At 40.6% G+C, this 23,281-nt stretch overlaps 1 protein-coding gene across 3 annotated transcripts in view; it reads right to left on the reverse strand.

Annotated features, from left to right (window-relative positions):
• Nucleotides 1–781: 781 nt before the first annotated feature.
• sf3b3 (splicing factor 3b, subunit 3) overlaps nt 782–23,281 on the reverse strand; it is a 104,583-nt gene continuing 82,083 nt past the window's right edge. For all 3 annotated transcript variants that reach the window (XM_078400617.1, XM_078400616.1, XM_078400618.1), the window contains exons 13-27: nt 23,126–23,277; nt 19,159–19,314; nt 18,408–18,563; nt 16,857–17,000; nt 16,276–16,398; nt 15,251–15,405; nt 13,083–13,257; nt 12,550–12,755; nt 11,016–11,172; nt 10,250–10,375; nt 7,739–7,951; nt 6,493–6,591; nt 4,411–4,554; nt 3,373–3,477; nt 782–1,557 (exon numbers count right to left, since the gene is read on the reverse strand). In XM_078400617.1, the coding sequence (XP_078256743.1) occupies nt 1,417–1,557; nt 3,373–3,477; nt 4,411–4,554; nt 6,493–6,591; nt 7,739–7,951; nt 10,250–10,375; nt 11,016–11,172; nt 12,550–12,755; nt 13,083–13,257; nt 15,251–15,405; nt 16,276–16,398; nt 16,857–17,000; nt 18,408–18,563; nt 19,159–19,314; nt 23,126–23,277 (2,252 nt within the window). In that variant the 3' untranslated portion in view covers nt 782–1,416. The remainder of the gene's footprint in view (nt 1,558–3,372; nt 3,478–4,410; nt 4,555–6,492; nt 6,592–7,738; nt 7,952–10,249; nt 10,376–11,015; nt 11,173–12,549; nt 12,756–13,082; nt 13,258–15,250; nt 15,406–16,275; nt 16,399–16,856; nt 17,001–18,407; nt 18,564–19,158; nt 19,315–23,125; nt 23,278–23,281) is intronic.

The raw sequence follows: 23,281 nt of genomic DNA on the forward strand, positions 1-23,281 counted from the left end.
GGAATGACTGGGTTAACAATTTCTTTAGTCAGAGGGTGGTGAATCTATGGAATTCTTTGCCACAGAAGGCTGTAGATGCCATCAATGGATATTTTAAGGCAGAGATAGATAGATTCATAATTAGTACAGGTGTTAGGAGTTATGGGGAGAAGGCAGGAGAATGGAGTTAGGAGGGAGAGATAGATCAGTCATGATTGAATGGCAGAGTAGACTTAATGTGTAGGAAGGAATTGCAGATGCTGGTTTAAGCCAAAGATAGAAACAAATTGCTGGAGTAACTCAGGGGACAGGCAGCATCTCTGGAGAGAAGGAATGGGCGAGGTTTCGGGTAGACCCTTCTTCTGTCTGACAGAAGGGACTCGACCCAAAACGTCACCCATTCCTTCTCTCCAGAGATGCTGCCTGTCCCGCTGATTTACTCCAGCATTTTGTGTCTATCTTCGGCAAAGTAGACGATGGGCCGAATGGCCTAATTCTTTTCCTATCACTTCTGACCGTATGAAATTACATTATCAGAGATTATATAAGCTTCTTAGATACACATCTTTTGCTTGACCGTTGAAAAATACTGGTATTTTTAATTTGTTAAAAGAGCAAATAAAACTATAACTGACCTTACTCTTAAAAAACACTCACAGCTAGAACTTTATTGCCTTAGATTCTAATGAAGGCAGACATTAAATGCAGGCATTACTTCAGATGGGTTACATATTCTGGGCTGGCAAGTTTGTTAAAGACCCTAGATGTTTTCCCTGAACCCAAATGTCAACTTCAATGAGTGACAAACAAGGTGTGAAGGCTCATGCCTGCAAGTATGCGCCAGTCAGCTGACTAGCTCAACCACAATCATTATGCTACAACTATCTTTAAGAGTCAGAGTAAGAAAAAGACAATGGGTTGAGAGGAGGCTGCACTCAGGTAGTTTCCACTTCTGTCAGAGAATTAGTGTGGTCAATGGTCAAGAACAGAACAAGACCTTGATTTGACATAAATCAACAAAAGTGCCAAAATGTGCACCAGCCTAATTTCATTTTATCTCATCAGAATCACCGAGTGCAAAGAATTAATTAGCAGTTTGGAAGTAGCACAAAGCAACAACCATGTTATTAAAACAGAGATTTTATTCTACCATAGTCACAACTGAAAAGCAAGTTTGTTTTAGGAAAATGGCTGCTAATCACCCCGCTGCCACAAAAGCACTTGCAAGACATTATATCCAGCCTCCAGCCCTGTGTGCCCCCTCCCACCCAACAAAATCTTTAAACAATTTTAATGTACAAAACTATATTTACAAGAGAAGGTTACATTCCATTCTACATGGATAAAACTTCAATGGTGAGAGTGCTGACATTAACATTCTTAATACGATCTGACATTGTACAATGCCCCAGCACGTAAGAATGTGCACTATGCACATTAGAATGCATAACGTGTTCTGATGTCTTCCAGCTTTTTGGACACCTCAGCTGGTGTTCTGTCCAACTCTTCTGCCACACTCTTTTGTTTAATCGGATCCATAGAATTAAACTGTTCACAGAGGTCACCATCGATTACATTCTAGAAAAGCAAACAGAAGCACATTCATCAGACCAGTTCAAGTGAAGGGCATTAACTTGGAATAAAAGCATGAAACAAGGACAGAGATTTAAGCCAAAGTTTGAATTAGTGACTCAGTGGAGATACACATGGACAACAGGTGAAAGATGGTGAAACCCACTTTCCACATTCCCTTCCTTACAACCAAATTAGTTCTTTGCTGGATTTATATTAACTATGGAGCTGCAATAGTAAATGTTTCATTCCACATCTCGTTTGTTTTACACAGCTCATTAGTTTAGAGATACAGTGCGGAAACAGGCCCTTCGGCCCACCGATGTCTGTACCGACATTCGATCCACGCATATTGACACTATCCTACACACTAGGAACAATTTACACTCATACCAAGCCAATCTACCTACATAACTGTACGTCCTTGGAGTGTGGGAGGAAACAGAAGATCTCTGGGAAAACCCACAAGGTCACGGGGATAACGGACAAATTCCATACAGACAGCACCCGCAGTCTCTGGCGCTGCAAGCACATTCCATATACGCAACACCCTGTGTGGAAAAGGTTGCCCCTCAGGGGTGGTCCCTGACTTTCAAGTAAAGCCTCGACCCAAAACGTCACCTATTCCTTTTCTCCAGAGATGCTGCCTGTCCCGCTGAACTACTCCAGCTTTTTGCGTCACATAACATGTCAACTTCTATACTCCATACCCTGACTGATGAAGGCCAATGTACTGAAAGCCTTCTTGATCACCTTATCTACCCGTGAAACCACTTTCAAAGATCTATGCACTGGCACTTATAGATCCCTCTGCTTGACATCACTCTCCAGGATCCTAGCATTCACTGAAGGTCTTGCCCAGGTTTGACTTTCCAAAATACAATCTCGCAACTGCACATGTCCTACTGATCAAGACCCTGCTGTAATTTTTGATAACCATCTTTGTTATTTACAATACAACCCATTTTAGTGTGTAGGAAGGACAGCCCATTTTAGTGTAAGAAAATAACTGCAGATGCTGGTACAAATCAAAGGTATTTATTTCACAAAATGCTGGAGTAACTCAGCAGGTTAGGCAGCATCTCAGGAGATAAAGAATGGGTGACATTTCGGGTCGAGACTCTTCTTCAGACTGATGTCAGGGGGGCAGAACAAAGGAAGGATATAGGTGGAGACAGGAAGATAGAGGGAGAACTGGGAAGGGGAAGAGAGGGACAGAGGAACTATCTAAAGTTGGAGAAGTCAATGTTCATACCACTGGGCTGCAAGCTGCCCAAGTGAAATATGAGGTGCTGTTCCTCCAATTTCTGGTGGGCCTCACTGTGGCACTGGAGGAGGCCCATGACAGAAAGGTCAGACTAGGAGTGGGAGCGGGAGATCAGGTTGGTTAAGGCGGACTGAGCGAAGATGTTGAGCGAAACGAACGCCGAGCCTGCGTTTGGTTTCGCCGATGTAAAGAAGTTGACATCTAGAGCAGCGGATACAATAGATGAGGTTGGAGGAGACATCTAGAGCAGCGGATACAATAGATGAGGTTGGAGCCCATTTTAGTGTCATCTGCAAACCTACTAATCATGCCATCTACAATCTTGCTATAACCACAAACAGCACTGATCCCCGAGGCATGCCACTAGTCTCTTCAGGCCTTCAATCCGATAAACAATCTTCCACCACCTTTGTCTGCTCCAGTCCGTGAACTCCGCTATTTAGAAACAAGGATCAGTTGCTTTATAGTCAAGCCCACAGAATAAACCTGTGATATTCTTAAGGTCCTTGCTTTAATGAATGAACAAACAGCAAGAATATATAAAGTGCATCTACCTTCACAGGGAAGTAGTAGCAGCGGAAACTCAGATGGTCACGGCCGCACAGGGGAGGGTGTTCTGATCTCATGTGCATCTCTAGGTGCTGGAAGAAATCATGGTCCTATGCAAGAAATAGATCAAATAATTAAAAAAGGGTTAAACAAGCTTAATGAGCACTTAATGTATGTAAAAATACTCTTCCCTTTAAGTTGTTAGCTATTTTAGCATCATTCGGCGGTAAACCCAAAGTTCCAAAAAGGAATGAGAAAGAAGCAATTCAATCACCATGTGTGTCGATGATATCGTGCTCAAGGTTTGTCCTTGGAAGTCATTCTCAACAGATTTAACAATCATATCAAACTCTAACATTTATATGTTCCAGTTTTTACTCAGGCTGCCAATGTGGAGCTGTGGTTGGGAGCTTAACAAAGTACATCTTGAAGCATGCTGACATCACACTAACATGGAAAATCAGATTAGACCATAGAACAATGGAACAGCACAAGAACAGCCCCTTCGTCCCAAAATGGCTCTGCTGAACTTGATATCAAGACCGTCTCTTATCTACTTGCACATAATCCATATCCCCCCATTCCCTGCAAATACATATGCCTATCCAAAAGTTTCTTAAATGCCACCATCATATCCCACAACCATCACCCTAGTAGCAAATTCCGGGCACTTACCACTCTATGTAAAATTTAAAAAAAACTTGCCTCGCACATCTCCTTTAGTTTACCTCTGCCCCCTGAAAGCTCTGGCCTCTATTATTTGATTTTTCCTTTCTGGGGAAAAGATTCTGCCCATCCTCCTTATACATGCCTCTCTTTTATTTTATATACAAATGCACCCAAGTTTTTTAAAAATCAGAAAATGAGATAATGGTGCATTTTAGGAATAGTTTTCTGGCCTGGCATTATGGTGTGATTTATTTAGCAATATGACTGTACCACATTTGAAACAAAGGTGGTAGGTTCCAGCCAGGCATTACACCAGCCAGACATTTCAGTAACCACATACTAAAGAAAGCAGTTGAATTATCGTGCAAACCTACCTCATGTGATGTGAATGGGACCAGGATTCCAATCCCCCCAGAGAGTGTTGTATATACAAGAGATTCTGAACCACCAGGAATTAATGTTGTTTTCTGCAGCGAAAGCACTGATTCTCCCACATGATAATTAACAATGATCTCAGCCTGAATAAAAAACAAAATTACAATTACAGTGGACATTACCCTGCTGATTGGAAGTTGATACATGTCCATGTTAACTGGAGAAAGTATATCTTCTGCATGCATAATGGATCCTAACAGCTACTCTCCTTTTGATGTCGCACATTTCTCCTTTTTCTGCTTTGGTCGTGGGGTTATGCTCCTCATATTCCAAACTACGTGAACTTTTCCATGTTATAGAAAATATTGCCAGGACTAGACAAAGTCCACAATGATGCGCTGCAGTCAGGACTTGAAAACAACTTAGCAATGTTAAGGATCTAATGCTGTAAAAGTTAATTTTCTTGATCTCCATTCTTCAGAATTTTGGACAATGATAAATAAAGCATTTAGTACCACAGGATGCAGATTACCAGGCCCTGGGAATGTAATTGCTTTAGCACCACTGATTTCTCCAGTAATTTTTTGTACCAATTCTAATTTCCTTTACTGAGTTTAAAGATACAGCATGAAAACAGAACCTGTGTGTCTATCTATATCTAATAGGTGTCTATCTATGGAAACAGGTTCTACGGTCCACCAAGTCCATGCCGACTGTTCACATTTGTCCTATTATCCAACTTTCTCATCCACTCCCTAAATGTAGGGGCAACTAACAGAAGCAAATTAACCTACAAACCCACACAGCTTTGGGATGTGGGAGGAAACCACAGTACCCAGTGGAAACCCGCGCAGAAAATGTGCAAACTCCATAGACCGCATCCGAGATGAGGATTGAACACGGGTCCGATACTGAAGTCGCAGCTCTACCATCAACACCATTGTGCTGCCCTTATTTACATTACACTTTGATCCTTTGTGTTTCCAGAAACTGATCTCTCTCTCAGAAGTATCTGTCAATTGTTCTGCCATTTCTTTGCTCCATTGTAAATTCTTCTACTTCTCACTGTCTTGACCTACATTCGTCTTTACTGGTGAATCTCACCACCTTCAATGGCGAAGTAAAAATCTGCAGATGTGCAATGGACTAAATGGTGAAGTCCACGGGTTGTAGGATCGGATAAGGATAGGTAAACCGACTGAGGAGCGCAACAGGTTAAGAATCACACAACAAATTTTAATGGCAAAGAATTTTCTTTTGGACTATTCGAGACCACCAATCTTTATCAGATTAGTATCTCTATCACTCCTAATAGTGCAAAATAATAATCTACCAACAAAATGTTCCTACTATCTTAATAAATCTGATCACATTGAATGTGAATTCCAATAGTTATAAACGTCATTGGTGACAGTGGTAAGAGTAAAACCTCAGCAATGAATTAACATTAATTATGCACAAGTCAACAAAACTGACCCAGTACTGAACTGCAGTGATGTCTTTAATAGTTTCAACACAGCATGGAGAATAATTAATCTGCATAGTTCACCCTTTGTGATGAAAAGCAGAAACGTAATGAGAGAAAAATGTCAGACACAAAACAGTTACACTTAAAGACTTGGAGGCTTGATTTGTGGTTCTAACTTGTTATGTGTTATGAATTCACAAGGTCCTTTGTGGACATCTCTTCATTTAGAAATTGTCCTAGCCTGGGAAAATAAACTATCTGGAGACATGTGTATTCTCTTGCTGCAGAAAGGTCCCCAGCCTCTACTTCAGATGCATGTTCTTTGCTACAGTGCAGCAGCACGATTCTGAATGTGGATTGAAATTACAAGACCACGGCTGTTGAACACTGTAAATATGAAAATATACACATACTTGCCGCCAGTTATTTAATGGCCATGATTTGGATTGCCCTTGGGCATAACTATGCTACCAATTTAAATTTTATGACACAAAAAAAGCAAGTACTCTTGAATAAATAACAAGTCACACTATTCTATTAGGATAACCACATGCTAATGCTACACTTTATGGTATGCCCAGAAATGACAACACAATTGTCTACATCAACTTACCTTTTGGGAAGCTCCATTAAGAAGACCTCTATCCCACAAAGCTTTGTTTCCCGTGGGGTCCTCATCAACATCATCACTTGTGTTTGGCGGCAATCTCACCTGCAATAGTCAAAGTTGCTTTGTAATAAAAATTATTGTGCTCCTCTTTGTCTTTTCCCAAAGACGCATATAGCGCGCCAACGAGAACATTTTAATTCTTCGCAGAGGTACTTAATGTAAGAAAGCACAGCAAACAACCTGTCAATCAGAAGAACGCCGAATGCATGAGAAGTTGTTATTTGGGACACTCCATTATTTTCAAACAGTTTATTCAAATTGGATTTCAGCGACTTGCAGTTTAACTTCAATATCATAAACTGCCCATGTTTTAAAGGGTTAGTGGCTGCAAGGCATGGGCTGAATCAAGTGCCATCTGGCCAATTACCCATTCACATTACTGGCCATTTCAATTATTTTGGGTAAAACTTCTTGTGCTTTCTATAAGTGTCCTGCATGGAAGCAATCTTTAAAAATTAAGTGCATGATAGGTAGTTGCAAACTGTAAGCAAATTCAGTAATTGGACACACAAATCAGTAAGAGAATCTTAATGATAAGTGCATGATATTAGCAGGGCCAGGGGAAAAAATAAAAATCAGGACCAGGAAACCAGTCTGATCATAGAACCTCTTACTGGAAAGATTAAATTACACAATGGGACCACCATAGCTAGCTGGAGCAACTATATTCTTTTTTTCCCTCTTAAAGTGTGTAATAACATATGAATGAATTACTCATCTAGACACAAGGAACTGCAGATGCTGGTTTACAAAAAAATTAAATAAACAAGCGCGAGAGTAACTCAGTGAGTCAGGCAGCATCTCTGGATAACATGAATAGGTGACATTTTGAGTCGGGATTTTCTTATGGTTGAGTAGCCTCTCCATCTATTGCATCAGTTCTATCTTGGTCACCGGGTCCATCCGGGAATCACAAGATATCATCTTCAGTCGGTACTCAAACCTCAATGCCCCGACAGAACCAGGCACAAATTTAAAAATCAACCTACACTAACTACACAAATTTACAGGGGTAGAAAAAGCAGAATCAAGAGTAATTTATCATCATATATACACCAGGGTGAAATTAAATTTCTTGTTCACATGAAGCTCATTGAGTAAAAGTATATATATAATATAAAGTACAAAAAGCACAAAACATCAACAAAGTGCAAAATTGCAGTGCAATCTGAAGTAGCCTTTAACTTACCACGCTAATGTTGCCAAATTTATCAGCACCAGCCATGGTTTCGTAGTCTAATAGACAAGCTGTGGTTATCCAGCGGGGTAATGTATCGTCAGCAAAGATGATTAGCTGGTTCTCATTTCGTTTGTATCGAATCCAGAAGAAGCTTTCCTGTACATCTGAGACAATCACCCGGTGCCCAATCGTGTGGATTGCCACTATGAAATTTGGAATGTGCTGAAATAAACACAAAGCAGGTTACAAAGTGTGTTCATTTCACAACAAGATCCTTCACTTCTTATTCATTACCCAGCATTTGACATCTTTCATTCTTCTGTCATCTGGATGTTACGGTTTACAGTGCAATAACCTCCGATGAAATAGCACATATCAGGAGAGGGGAAAAGGCCACCTCGTCTCCTTTACCTGTCATTTTTCCTTCTCCCTCCTTGCTTTTTCAATTACATTGCAGGGAGACTGTAGTTTGAATTAACACCTCTCCATCGGTTCAAAAATAACAGAAGCACAAAAGGCAGCTTTTGTCTGCATTATGAATCTCAATAGTTATCACCTGCCAAACTAAAAGCTAGTGCTCCTCAGCAAATACCTAATACACGATTTATTCCTCCATAAATATCCCACTAATATCCATGTACAGGTGAACGAGGGATGGTAATAAATCAGAATGCATTGTTATAACAAATTCTGCACATTTAGATTTGTAAAAGTTGGAATGAAATAATTATTAAGATGGGAAGTAAATGACTCAAATTTCTTAGTTGGAAAAGTTTACTCCACAGCAATGGCACAATGCAACACTGAAATTTCCCCAATTAGAGTATGGGGCATCCCAAAGCATGGCAGATTGGAAGCTGCACTCCTCACGTGGAATTCCAATTAATGTTTTCAAATTCATTTTCAGAATATGGACATTATTGACAAGACATTGACTTTCCCTAATTGGCCTTAAATAGAGTTGCCGGCTCTGAGATTTCAGAGGTTATTTGAGTATCAACAACATTGGAGGGCCCAAGTCAACAAGGTAAGAATAGCAGGTTTCAGCCCTGAAGGACATTAATGAAATGGATATTTTGTTTTCAAATAATCTGCAAAATGTGAGATCATTATTACTAATGATTGAAAAAATACATACACATGTAATTCCAAAAGTGGGGTTTATAGCCTCAAAATAAGGAGTCAGCTATTTAGGACAGAGATGAGAAGAAATTTCTTCACCCAGATGGTAAGGAAAGAATCATTGAAATTCTCTCCCCAGTAGGAATGCAGAGGCTTGTTCACTGAGGGTATTCAAGACAGAATAATCTCTGGAACACTATAGGATTATAGTGGAGGTTGAAAACAAATTTGCCATGATCTTTTTGAACAAAGGCACAAGAGATTGAATAGCTTTATATCTTATTTTCTTACATATACACCAAATTTTAATGTTAGTGCTGAGCAGTTATTGACAAAGTTATGTGAAATCTGGCTTTTTTGACGGTACTCCAATTTAAAAAAATATATAGTTTTTGGATTTCACTTCCAACAAAATAGGGAACTTTCAAACTAATTTTGCAGAGCGTTAAAGGAACCATTGTTTCCAGGATAGAGACAAAGTGTACCATCACCGCTAGGGATTAAACAAAATCCTTCCATTTCACAAACTGTTGTGTGCTGCACACTGCCAACATGAGTTGTCCGACCTATACTGACCACATGAGATTTTAGGGACTGAAAGTAAGCTTCTGCAAAGGAATGTGTCAGTGACCATGATTCTATGAAAACTTCAGATACTATTTAAAATATTTTACAAATTTGTTTTAAGAGTTGGATGCCTTATAGGTTACCCGCTGATGTCATGTCAACGTGTGTTATCATATATCATATATATACAGCCAGAAACAGGCCTTTTCGGCCCTCCAAGTCCGTGCCGCCCAGTGATCCCCGTACATTAACACTATCCTACACCCACTAGGGACAATTTTTACATTTACCCAGCCAATTAACCTACATACCTGTACGTCTTTGGAGTGTGGGAGGAAATCGAAGATCTCGGAGAAAACCCACGCAGGTCACGGGGAGAACGTACAAACTCCTTACAGTGCAGCACCCGTAGTCAGGATCGAACCTGAGTCTCCGGCGCTGCATTCGCTGTAAAGCAGCAACTCTACCGCTGCGCTACCGTACCGTTATATTTTACCATAATAATTACTTGGGTCATACAATATTTGTCCTAATTTTTTGCATATGCCCATTTATCCAGGTTTCAGCACTTTTAATACACCTCCCATTATGCGGTTGCTATTTCTTCCAGTGGTGTTGATATTCTATCCAAGGTTGCCACCAACATTTTCCACGTCAGTATATTTGAAGTCTAAGTTCTTTACATTGGTAGCGTACTTTACTTGCATCCTATCACCAAACAGAACTTGAGATGGTTTTATCGCACTTTGCCATAAAATACTTGAACCACCATTAATGGCTATCAATTCCAAGCATCTTAACTGTAAACTTCAAAACCCTTTAATAGTTTACCTTATTTTCACATTTTCTCAGCAGCTTTTTCTTCCCCAGATCATAGATGCGTAGGAGTTTTCCCAAACCCACCAGAACACGTCCCTGGAAAGGGGCAATGGCTGTTGGAACATCTTCAATGGATGTCTGTTGGGAGAAGGTTGCGGGAGGAGATGGGATAAAGGGAAGGGAGTGAAGATAAACATACAAGAACACTGTTGTTTGTTATAGGGTAAAACAAATTATAGGTGTTATTTAAATACAAATATAAATTATTACATTGGATGGTACTGAAAATTGCAATTGGAACTCATCCATCCAAGGATATCCTGCATTTGATGTGAGCATCACGCTAGAAGAATGGAAATTAGACTTAGATGCAATCTATTTGAACCAGCGGGCTCAATCAACATTTTAAGTCCATTTGAAGTTTTGAGCATGCCTTAATTATCGTCTCTTGGAATAGTTTGGAGCACTCTTCAAATTAGGGCTGTGACTATGCTCCCTATATTTAACAATTCAAATTTGAGCACAAGGCAGGTTTTGGTACAACTGTGAAGCCATGTAATCTCATCAGTCTGAGGTTTTAGATTCTAGATGCTCACATTCAGGCCACTAGAGTGAGATACTGGAGAGAGGGAAAGAAGAAAACTGGAAAAGTTCCACAAAAATAGATTCAATAGAAAAACTCCAAATGGTTGAGCTACATTAAAAATGCCTAAGTAGTTGAAACCGTGGGAACAGGAGGAGAAAAAATTAAAAAGCATAATCGGTGCTGCAGCCTCACCTTGTGCACAAATTCCAGTTTCTCACCACTGTTGATTAGTTTGTATGTGTAAACAAATCCACCTCCAATTGAATGGGGATTGAGGATCAGGTCCTTGCCGACCCCAACTAGAACATACCAATCATCGCCACTATTTGCAAATTTACAAACAGCAACACTGGGAACACAAAACATATGCGTTAATATAGCCTAACTCCTCAAAGAACACACCTCGTCCCATTCTGAACGCATTAGTGCAAAGGAAATAAAGCAAGAGCCGTAAACTGCACTTACATCAAAATTATTCAAAAATCACTTGAAGTGTTCCTCATATTTTTGCAGTGAGAATGCGTTTCTTGCTATTCAAATTCTACTTAGTCTGTCCTGCAACCCCCACCCACTCCTTCCCGAACTAACCTAGGTAAAGAGGGGTTGAAGATACAGTAAACCCTCGTTTTAACTGACCCCTTCACAATGGATTGGGGTTATAAGGGACAGACTTGTCGAAGCCACCCTGGCTACTGCCCTGTCAGCCCTGGCTTTTGACACTGCCCCGGCTCGCAAGGTGCACCAGCCAGCACTTCTTCACATACTGCACGGTTAGGCTGATGCAGCTGTTGTTGCAGCTCACATTGTAGATCTTGGGGACAGCGCTTTCTTTGGTGCCACTGACAAGATGAGCACAGTCATCATACGGCTCCATCCCCTATCACCAGCCGCCACTTTGTTCTGTTGGCCATACCTTTGTCCACTCAGCCTCACCCGTCTACCACCATCTCCTCATTTTCTCGTCGCTTTGACCACTTTGCTGCTTCCCCTTCCACCTTCGCCTGTCACTCTGTACACTTGGGTCCCCCCCACCCCCCTTGTGCCTCTCCCCCGGAATCACCAACATACTCTACCTTGGAAGCGAGGAGTGGACAAAATGATGGCTGACAGGAAGAAGGGGTAGCTTGTGAGAGGAGAGGGAGCCCCATGATAACCAAGCATGCTCTGTTGGTGGCAGTGGCCTGAAGAGACAGTTGATGGCCAGGGGCTACAACGTGAGCTGCAACAACAGCCCTGTCAAGCAGAGCATGCAGCAGCTGGTGAAGAAAAGCTCGCCGATGCAGAGAAATGGTATTGGCGCCTAGTTTTAAGGTGAAACGACAAAGTGCTGGGGTATCTCAGCAGACTGAATCAGTCCAAGTACAGGTCCCAACGTCATCTATTCATGTTCTTCAGAGATGCTGCCTGACCTGCTGAGTTACTCTAGCACTTTGTGTCCTTTGTTGTATTAACCATCATCTGCAATTCTTTGATTCAATACCGCACTTGGTTATAGCAGACAATCGGCAACAACGGACACCGTTCCCTCCCCTCTGGTCCATTATAACGAGGGTTTACTGTACTCAAGTTAACAAGAAGCTTTTGCAGTAATAAAAAGGAACCGTGACACCCATTTTATGTTGAAAAAAGCCAAGCACTCAATAAGTACTACAAATTTTAATCAATGTAAATAAACATAAATGCCAAATCGGAAATGATATTATGATAAATTATTTGTTTAGCATACCTGAACGCTGCCTCATTCTGCTCCAACTGTATTTGATCATACACAGTGCCCTGAATAGGGTTCATCACTCGAACGACTGATGCCCACTGTCCACTCCCAGCCTTGGGGGATCCAAAAATGGATTCCGGCAAATTCTCATTCAGGAAAGCAGCCGCCATCTCCGCTGCCAATTCTCGCTCATCCTCACCAGCTGCTTCCACCATTTCCTTGTAACAGGCAACACTTCCATATTAATTTTATTATGGTAGCAACATCATTAATATCTATGTAAAAGTCAATAATTAACTATGCAGCGTATTTTGCAGTTAAAAAACAGTATCAGTAAATTAATTGTTCCAATTCAGAAACTCAAAACGTTTGCGCTGCCATGAAAACGGCAGCAACGGTTGCAAATGTACAAAGAAACAACATATCCAGTGATTTATTTCCATACCAAGTTAAGACATGTTATGCTGTAATCAGCATTTCCATGCTTTATTTTTATAATGCTCTATTTGATTGAACACTAATTGCAACAATGATAAGCAAGTTACCTCAGCCATTTGTTGTTTGCGTTGGGCTTTGGTGGCCTCAGTGTAGGCATTGTGATCAGTCTCGATTACAATGATATTGTTGCTCTCTGGGTGAATGACAAACTTCCTCGGGGTATACTGCAGAGAAAAGGAGACCTGATTGAATACTGCCCCCAGCTTCTCGAGTGCCAAGATTCTGAAAAGAAAGCAAAAGGAAAACAAAATAAATGGAAATCCTGCAACTCAATCTGCGACCCCACGCACTTGGGTTGGAATATTACCTTAACTTTCCTGAGGAAGGTTAAAGTGATTTATTGAGTCACAATGAAACACAGATGATAACAACATGGAAGTTTGGTCTATTTTCCTGCTGAATTAATGGTTGCTTTGGCGATCCATAAAGATATGCAAACTATGCTTGTATAACTAATGGAAAGAGAAAGTGCCATCAACAATATTTAACATACCTAGAAATGATTATGCCATAAACATTTCAACTGATTTGATTGAGTGGATGAAGCAAATCCAGTCAATTCTGTCAACTTTAAATTTCTACAAAATCTTTCAAAAGGCCCCTCATGCTAGACAAAGCCAAATTGCATGCATATTTTCAAAGAACAGCTGTGTCAAATGGAAATATAGATTGGCAAGAGTAGTTTGGCCAGAACCTGCTGGCCATGGATAAACCCCAGACAGTAAATTAATGTCCTAATATAATATTTAAGACACCGATCAGTAGTCCAACTTTAAATCAGAAACATTATAGTAATCATAAGATATCAGGTGAAACACAGACTCAATGAATCATCATTTTTAAAGTGGTCTACTTCTGTTTCTACACTATATTTCATGTAAATCCATGCAATTGAGGTCTACTTCCACAACACATTAATTGCACTGCACCACACTCAGTCTATTCTTATTTTTTAAATAATATTCTCAGCAACATTGTGATGACATTTGATAAAGACGGTAAATTGCAGGAGCAAACCACCAGGATACCATTGGTAGGTAACATTGCTCCAGGCTGATCCATATTTGGTGACTTTTCAGTTGTTTGATTGGACAAAAAAAATCTTAATATAACATATTAAACTACTAAAACAAGTATGAAGTGAAGACATTTTTTATCATCAGGGATCAGGGATCTTGCCCTGCCTTCTGATCTTTATTGGTCTTCCACAGAATGTGGTCTGCACCTCTCCACAGAGGCTCTCCAACCAACCTAGTAGGCACTTCCTGCATTTTTATTTTTTATTTCAGATTTTCAACTCCTGCAGTCTGTTTATCTATTAGCCAAATGCACTTTGGTATCCTGATACGGCAAGGTTGTGCCGACCAATTTTGCAAGCATTGATCATGCTCATAAGCATGGAGCCTTAATTACGGATGGAAATTTCTCTTTCACTGAGAGGTGACTCTTCAAAGCTTCTCAACTGATTGGACCTTGTCAGAGATCTTGGCACCCAAATGCCAATAGATGGTTGCTGCAATTTGAGACATAAATGAAGTTTCACTAAAACAGTTGACTCATATCCCACCAATGATCCTATTAAACAAATTCACTAATGTTGGCTAGGATGACACCTAACATTTAGGGCAGTCTACATCATTAGAGAAAACATTTGACTCCTTGGTTGGGTGTAATAGTGATGATAATGGCAAGACATTTCCTAATTTTAGAGGATCCTTGTTAACTCCAAAGTCTGAAGCATGTCTGTGATGATGGATTTGATGGCAATGCTAAAACAGATCCCGCAGCTTACCTCTTTCAGATGGCCACTCCAGCTGGTAAAGTCAGCACCAATTCACTTTGAGTAAAAAACAAAATGCTCAAGATTTCAGCATCTGTATCACTCGTACACCAATCCCCTGAGCTGCTCATGTTTAGGCAGATAGCACAGTTCTGCATTTATGTCTTACTAGATTTCCAAACCAAGCATGCACAAATAGTCAAGGCAGCAAAACAATGAGAAAATTGTATTCTTCAGGTTGCTTAAGACAGAAATAGCATTTTTGGCCTCTTAAAACATAATGGCACTCAGATTTAAGTTTAATGGAAACAGATAAGCCTAAAAATAACAAACACCTCCCATTACAAACAAATCAAGTACCAGCACTCATCATTGAATCCTTCACTGGCAACATCCTATATTATACGTCTACAGCTTTTGTTTGGTGAAACTTACCGCAGTGTGTTAGTGGAGATGGCTACAATACCCTCAGGACACTGTTCAGAGGCAAATCCGGATGCATATTCTAGAGTTTCATAGGACAGCGGAGTCAGGTGGAACCGGGACTGATACGAGTAGCTCAGCCATGACCTGCTCGACATGGCCAAAACCTATTTTAGGAAGAATCAAACAGAACATAATCAACCGCAAAGAACAATGGAATCAGAAAACACTGCTTGAGAACTGTAGTAAACAGCACTGGTTTAAATCAGAAAAGTGTGTTAATCATGGTATCAGCTGAAACACGGATTGAGAGTATCATCATTTTAAAGCTGTTCAGCTTACAGGGTTGGAGGATAATGACTTCAGTGGCTTTAACAGGAAATTCCAGAGCGTTACAATAAAGCTTCACACTTTTCTAGTTAACAGAAACTCACAAACACGAAATCTGTTTGAAGTTCAGAATATAGCAAAACTACTTATCAACCCCCAAAGTTAGCAATGCAAAGGCATTTCCAAACATAGAAATTAATGCATTGGTCCAAGAATATATTATACCAATGCTTTTTGTGGCCTGCATTTGTTATGCAACAATAAATGTCAAGGCTGAGGTTTAAAGTATGTCAAGAAGGAAATTGTGAGCAGTTAACAGTTCAAAGAGCATAGTATTAGTCGTGATATTCCAAAGGATAACATCCAACATTAAATTTTTGATAATTTAGTGATTTTAAAATGAATCTTAAAATTTTGAATCACAGTAATGAAGAATTTGAGTAGCACAAAATAACATAAATTTTTGTGTCCTGTGACAAAAGGCTGGTGGAACTGTGGTCAGGTAGCATCTAGAGGGATTGGACAGATAAGGCTTCATGTTGAGAACTTTCTTCAATCTGAATGCTGCCTGACTTGCCGAGTTCCTCCAGCCTGTTGTTTTTTGCTCAAGATTCTAGCATCTGCAGTTTCTTTGTCTTCGTAATTTGTGTCATCATCATCCAACCCTTCAGATTGTGAAATCAGAAACAATAATTATGCACGCTCACCGCTTCTTGACCTTGCATTCTGACCCTGAAAAGCTTGACGGGCCGTGATCCAAGATACCTGGTTCGTGTGTCAGATAGGTCTCCAGTGACTGGGTCCAACACTGTCCTTAGTAATACACCATTCTAAAACAGTAAAATATTAGAACGCATTACACCACGCTTAGACAAAATGTTCTCTTGCTCTAGCTGGTAGTTCAATAAAAAACCCTATCACAATGTATCATGGGTCAAAGGCATGATGTAAATGCTAGAACTCAATTGAGAATGAGCAAAAATGTAACCAAAAAGCTGATCAGTTTAAGAGGGATAAAAAGATTTCTCCTAAATTCTGCTTTTGCTAGTGACCATTATATTAGGCGCTATAGATCTGGACACTACAAGCAGGAACATTTTGTTATTTACTCCAGCAAATCATTTCACTGTTTTAAAAAGTTTCAGGACAGCATTTGGTTTTTTGACCAGAGAACACTTTCAATGGTGATTAGAAATAGGTTTGGCTTCTTTAGTCATTACATGGATAACTTTATTTAATTCTTCCAAAGTTAAACTCCATATCCCAGAATAATGTTAATTTTACTCACCTGTAAACCAATATTTAAGTACAAGAAGCCAATGGATCCCTTCTCGCCTAATTCATCTTGTTTTTCTGCACCACCCATTTCAACAATGCAGAGAGATTCAGGTTGCGCAGGAAGAGCTTGCATACTGAGAGGCTGCAGACAATCCTGAAAATGACAAGGATAGGTCAGTAGTTCATTAAATAGGGAAGTTGGTGTGATCATCGGTGCCAGCTGATTTGTTCTGAACCCTTTCATACCTCTAGTTTCCTTTCCCCCTTACTCTCAGTATGAAGAAGGGTTTCGAACTGAAACGCCACCCATTTATTTTCTCCTTTGATCCGCTGAGTCACTCCAGCATTTTGTGTCTAAGCTATAAAATTCTTTGGACTTGGGTGAAACAACTGGGAGGATTTCCCAGTTGGTGTTTACTGTACCCCTCCCCCCCATCTCAACAATGCAGAGAGATTCAGGCTGTGCAGGAAGAGCTTGCATACTGAGAAGCTGCACACAATCCTGAAAATAAGAATTGGGAGGATTCCCACTTTCATATTCCAAGGAAACAAAAGAATCAGGAGTTGCAATGAGGTTTCTCTAAATGACATACATTCAAGTTATGGTAGTTCTGGAACAATGATTATCAAACATGACCAGCAAGAATGTTCTTGCTGACTAGCAAGAATGCAAAAAAAAAAAGCCTAAAGAGGCCTAAACTTCGTCCACATCCGAAAGCTGGCTATTTCTTCCTACTTCCTGGTTTCATTGAGAAATAACCTCTGCAGGAAAAAGAATCCTATTTATGAAGACAATGGGTGCAGGAGGAGGCCATTCGGCCCTTCGAGCCAGCACCGCCATTCAATGTGATCATGGCTGATCATTCTCAATCAATACCCCGTTCCTGTCTTCTCCCCATACCCCCTGACTCCGCCATCCTTAAGAGCTCTATCTAGCTCTCTCTTGAATGCATTCAGAGAATTAGCCTCCACTGCCTTCTGCGGCAGAGAATTCCGCAGATTTACAACTCTGACTGAAAAAGTTTTTCCTCACCTCAGTTCTAAATGGCCTACCCCTTATTCTTAAACTGTGGCCCCTTGTTCTGGACTCCCCCAACATTGGGAACATGTTTCCTGCCTCTAACGTGTCCAACCCCTTAATAATTTTATACGTTTCGATAGGCTATCTATATATTTGTGTCACGCTAGCATTTCATGGAAGAAATGCACTGATACAACAGTATACCCTCCAAATTGTGTGGAGTTCTTTTTTCAACTAGCAGATTCAGTCACCACACAAATTTTTCTAACCAAGTGCCCCATCTACTGATGAGAAGTTGAACAGCAATCTATCAAGTTCCTCCTCCACAGGTGACCAGACCACAATCCTGTATTGACACCATTTTAGAGCATAGTTCACACTAAATAAAACAGACTCAAGACATTAGTTTTAAGTTGCTGGAAGAAACAAGACCAGCCAAATTCAATATTTCACACGATTTTTCAACATCAATGGGGTTGGTAATAAGGATATATAGCACATCTAAACAGTTCAAGCAAAAGGAAGTTGTACCAAACTTACCGAGGGATCCAGAGAAATAATCCTGACTGTGTTATCTATGAGACCCACAGCCAGAAATCGTGAACGTTGCTCCCCTGGAGGAACATTGGCTAAACTCATGCAGACTACATCAGTTGACATCTCTTTACGCTCCGTGTATTCATTTAGTTGTCCGGACTACAAAGTTTGTAAATGCAACATATGAAATATTTGATCAACACTGTGCAAGAATTAACTATAATAATTTAACTTGATCAAAACAACTATGTGAATATAGAAATAACCACTGACCTCTTAAAACACAAATACAATTTGACCCAAAATGTAAACATTTTAATAATACTGCTTGCATTACCATCTTTCCATGCAATTCTTTACTCCCAGCGCTACATACTTTTAAAACTTTAATGGCTGGTACAGTCTGATCTAGGCTTTCTGCACATCAGTGATGCAGTAGTTTGGTGTTTCTTTTCACCCCATTTCTATTTTGGAAGTGAGAACAATGTTCAAGCACAAAAATGTTATATTCGGAAACTGGACAAAAGTGCTGCCCTTATGTTTCAGGCTCAGAATGTAGAGCTGAAAACTTACAGCGGGTCACCTCTGTTGGTATTATGCATCGAGCACTAATGTTCAGAATCAAGTTACACACTTGGAGGGGACCATTTAAATAATAAGACAGCAAAGTCTGCCCACATGCATGTACATTAATTGAAAGTTCGGAAAATAAAGCTGTATAATCCAATGCACTTCTGCATTGTGCTTTACTCACTGGATCCATCTCAAAGTAAACCAGCTCCCCGCCCGTCAGCGCAATCACAACCTGTCGCTGATTCACTGCACATTTCACAATCGTTTTTTTACCAGGGGTCTTCCACTCATTGACTCTCTTATCAGCACGGATATGACGGATCCCATCAGGATACACCTGAACAAAATAATCAGAAAATAAGTTAATTTGGACTATAACACAAAGCATAAATTTAGGCCAATCTTAACTTGCTTTTTTCATGAGGTTAAATGCATTGCAGAATTTCTATTTGAAGAGTTATAATGCATCACATCCAAACATCTTTGAAAAATTAATTATTAAGATAAGTTTTCATTCCTTCAAGCCCACTTTAGCTGTTCAACCAAAGTAAGAAATCTGACAAGCATAGCCCTGGTTACCACAAAATAATAGCAACATATAGGGGCATATTATTTTTATTCTATTTTATTTCATGTTGCTCTTGTCCAGATATATGCTGCTCCTTTTAAACATACTGTCCCTACTTAAATTGAAAACTGAAGAAAATAACGCCATATTGTCATAAATTATTGAATGTAAATACAATCTGATGTCCTCAGCAATCATTTGGTGAAAATCCCATGACTATCCTTGTTAATTATGCGTTAATTAGAAAGAACTATTTATCACTCTTTATCTATCAAAAACCTCCCACCATGACGCCCCTCATATTCTATTTGCGCGTGCCGTTCTCTTCCCAAAGTATTTATCAGAGATTGAAATGTTATCACATGGCTAGCAAATCATAAATGGGCTAGGGAGATTGTTTTAAGAATGTTATTCATAAAGAACATGACTCCAATTATAAGAATTATTATTTAACTGAACACGCATCAATCTAAATCTTTTCTTCACAAATACCTCCTACAATTCAATTCATTAAAAATAATCAGAGCCATGTTTTGCCATGCATATGAACAGAAGTAGGCCATTAAACTACTTAAAACCTCTCTGGCTACAATCAAATGGTGACCAAACCAATATTTCAAATCCATCTACCTTTGTTCAGCAATCCCAGCTGAATACAAATCTACCATTCATTTTTTGATTTTTCAATGTATTTAGTTATAACAGCTTATAGGGGAAGAAGGCTCCAGAATTCTATTTACATTTGTTTGCAGAAACAAGGAACTGCAGATGCTAGTTTACAAAAGAAGATAGCTCAGTAGGTCAGGCAGCATCTCAGGAGAACATGGATAGGTGACGTTTCAGAGCGGAACCCTTCAAAATGATTTGTGTGCGTCGGGGAATGAATGAAAGCTGGAAGAGTGGAGGAGCAGGACAAAACCTGGCAGGTAATAGGCCTACACAGGTGAGGAGGGATTTTTGATAGGCAATATGGTTGAACAAAGGCCACAGATTCAAAGACAAAAGATGTCAGTCAAAAGGATTGCAGTTACGAATTGTAAACCTAAAGGGAAAAATAGGTGCGAGTCCAGGCAAGGCACGGGAGAAAGTGGGTTATATGGGGGAACGTTATGTGGTTGGGGATTTACATTAATTGAGGAATTCAATGTTCATATCATTTGGTCGTAAGGACCCAAGCAAAATATGAGTGTTGTTCTTCCAGTTTATGTGTGGCCTCACTTTGACAATGGTGGAGGCTCAAGACAAGAGAGGTCAGTGCGGGAATGGGAATTGTAACCCCATCTCATTCACATAGTGACCTCTCTGTCCGGGACCACCTCCGTTACCAGGATGTGGCCACATGCAAACTGGAGGAAAAGCACCCCATCTTTTGCCTGGGGTGCTTACAACCAATGGTATGAACATTGAATTTGCCAATTTTAGGTAACTAACCTATATACAACTCCATATGCCCACCACCCTCTGTGTAAAAAAAGTTGCCCCTCCGGTTGGCATTAAATCTTTCCCCTCTCACCGTACACCTCCTGATTCTTGATTCCCCTACCCTGGTAAAAAAAACCTAGTCTATTCCCCTCATGATTTTATATGTCCCTATAAGCTGCGGCTTGCCTGCAGTCCGTCTGTCTTTTGTGTTTTTTGTTGTTTTTGTCTCAATTGTAGTGTTAATATGATGTAGTGTTGTATGTTATGTTTTGGGGGGGGGGTGGGAGGGAACGGGAACTGTAACTGTAACATTCTCTCTCCAGAACGGAGACGCGACCTTTGTTCTGTGCCGTGTCTCCGTTCCCGTTGCGGCCTACCACCGGCCATGCACCTGGGACCACCTGGGTCTCTGGTTCGCAGAGCCCGCGGTCCGGACTCACCACCTGCGGCGCTGGCTGCCTGCGAATGCTGCGGGAACGGCTGCGACTCGTCTCCGGAGGCTCCGGCGCGGGCCGCGTGGACGTCGGAAGCCCGCAGGCCCCTGGATGGGGGCCGACATCGGGAGCTCCGGCAGCGGCAACGTGTTCGCCCGCCCCGAATCGCGGGGCTTGGGTCGGCCCGCCAGGGACCTTTCACCATCCGGCGCGGCCTGAAATAGGCCGCGGGATTTTTTTTCACCGCCCAGCGGGGGCTTCAATATCGGGAGCCCCGAACGCCCCGACGTGGCAACTCCAACAGCCTGACCGCGGGACAAGACGGCAGGGAAGAGAAAAAGACATTCTGGCCTTCCATCACAGTGAGGAGGGACTGGAGGAGGCTCACTGTGATGGATGTTTCTTTTTGTTTGGTGTTAGTTGTGATTGTATGTGTTATTGCATTTTTATTGATTAATCTTATTGGTCTTATTGTTCAACTGCGGGTAATGTTTCATTTTACTACACATTTATGTGTATGTAACAAATAAACGACTATTGACTATTGACTATTGAATTTCACCCATCAGCCTCCTGTGCCCCAAGGACTAAGGCCCGAGCCTGCTCAATCTCTGCCTGTAGCTCAGGCCCGAGTCCTGGTAACTATCTCGTAAATAATCTCTGCATTTTCCCCGCTTAATGGTATCTTTCCTATAGCAGGGTGAAAACCGAACACAACAAAATACTCCAAGTGCAGTCTCACTGTCTTGTACAACCATTTTTTACATAACTCAACTTCTATACTCAATTCCTTGATCAATGAAAGCCAACATGTTAAAAGCCTTCTTTACCACTCTCTCTACCTGCGATGCTCCTTTCAGGGAATTATGTACTTGTACTCCTTGATCCCTACTTGCGCTGTACAACATTCCCCAGGCTCCTATCAATCACTGTGAAAGCCCACACTGGTCTGACTACCAAAAAGCAACATGTCACACTTATCTGAATTAAACTTCATTAGTTGTGCCTCCGCCCACTTGCTCAGCTGATCAAGATCATACTGTAATTCTATGATCAAGTAGACTTCATCTGAAGCTCAAGACATTCCACTAAAAGAGAAGATACCCATCTTTTTTTAAAATACAGCAAAAAGGTCCAAATTCAATCATTAGGAAACATTGCATAGCTTTCAGATTCCAACAATCACTGAAATTCTGGTTGACACCAAAAAAAGCTAGAAAGATGGAACTGAACCTCAGTACAAACCAAATTTGTTGAATAATCTGGATGTTACTGGCACAATATTGCCCTTTGTTATCCATCCTTCCTAAAGGGATGCCAATCTTCCTTCTTGAATTGCTCGTTTATGTGTTTAAAAAATACCCCCAGTGTTGCTATGTAAAGGGTTGTTGTATTTTAATCCAGCGATAATGAAAGAACATAGCCTTGGTGGGGAAAGTGCAAATAGTGCTGTTCACATTCACATGGCTCAAGTATAGATTTAAGTGGTACAGTTGAAGCCATGAGTTAGCTGCACATACCTTGCAGATATTACATGAACAGTAAAATGAAGTGTGTTATGATGTATGTGGCTGGCTTTATATGAAAGTTTTAGAGTGATCTGGTGCAACCATTTAACTTTATATTAGTGAAAGAAATTAAGAATTCACATTAGAAAGCAACAAAGTAGTACATCAACGTATATCCAGATGTGGTACTTTCTGGAGTAAACTCTATACCCCTACCTGAACCAGGGCATCCTCACCAAGCAAGGAACAAGAGAGTGTGGGGGTGGTACCCAGAAATCCAGAATCCGTCACTTCCTCCACGGTCTCACCAATAGACAGTACCAGTGTGGCATTCACGAAAGACACTATGATGTATGCATCATACTCATCTAA

The sequence above is a fragment of the Rhinoraja longicauda genome, chromosome 6 (genome assembly GCF_053455715.1).
Source record: "Rhinoraja longicauda isolate Sanriku21f chromosome 6, sRhiLon1.1, whole genome shotgun sequence".
Lineage (NCBI taxonomy): Eukaryota > Metazoa > Chordata > Chondrichthyes > Rajiformes > Arhynchobatidae > Rhinoraja > Rhinoraja longicauda.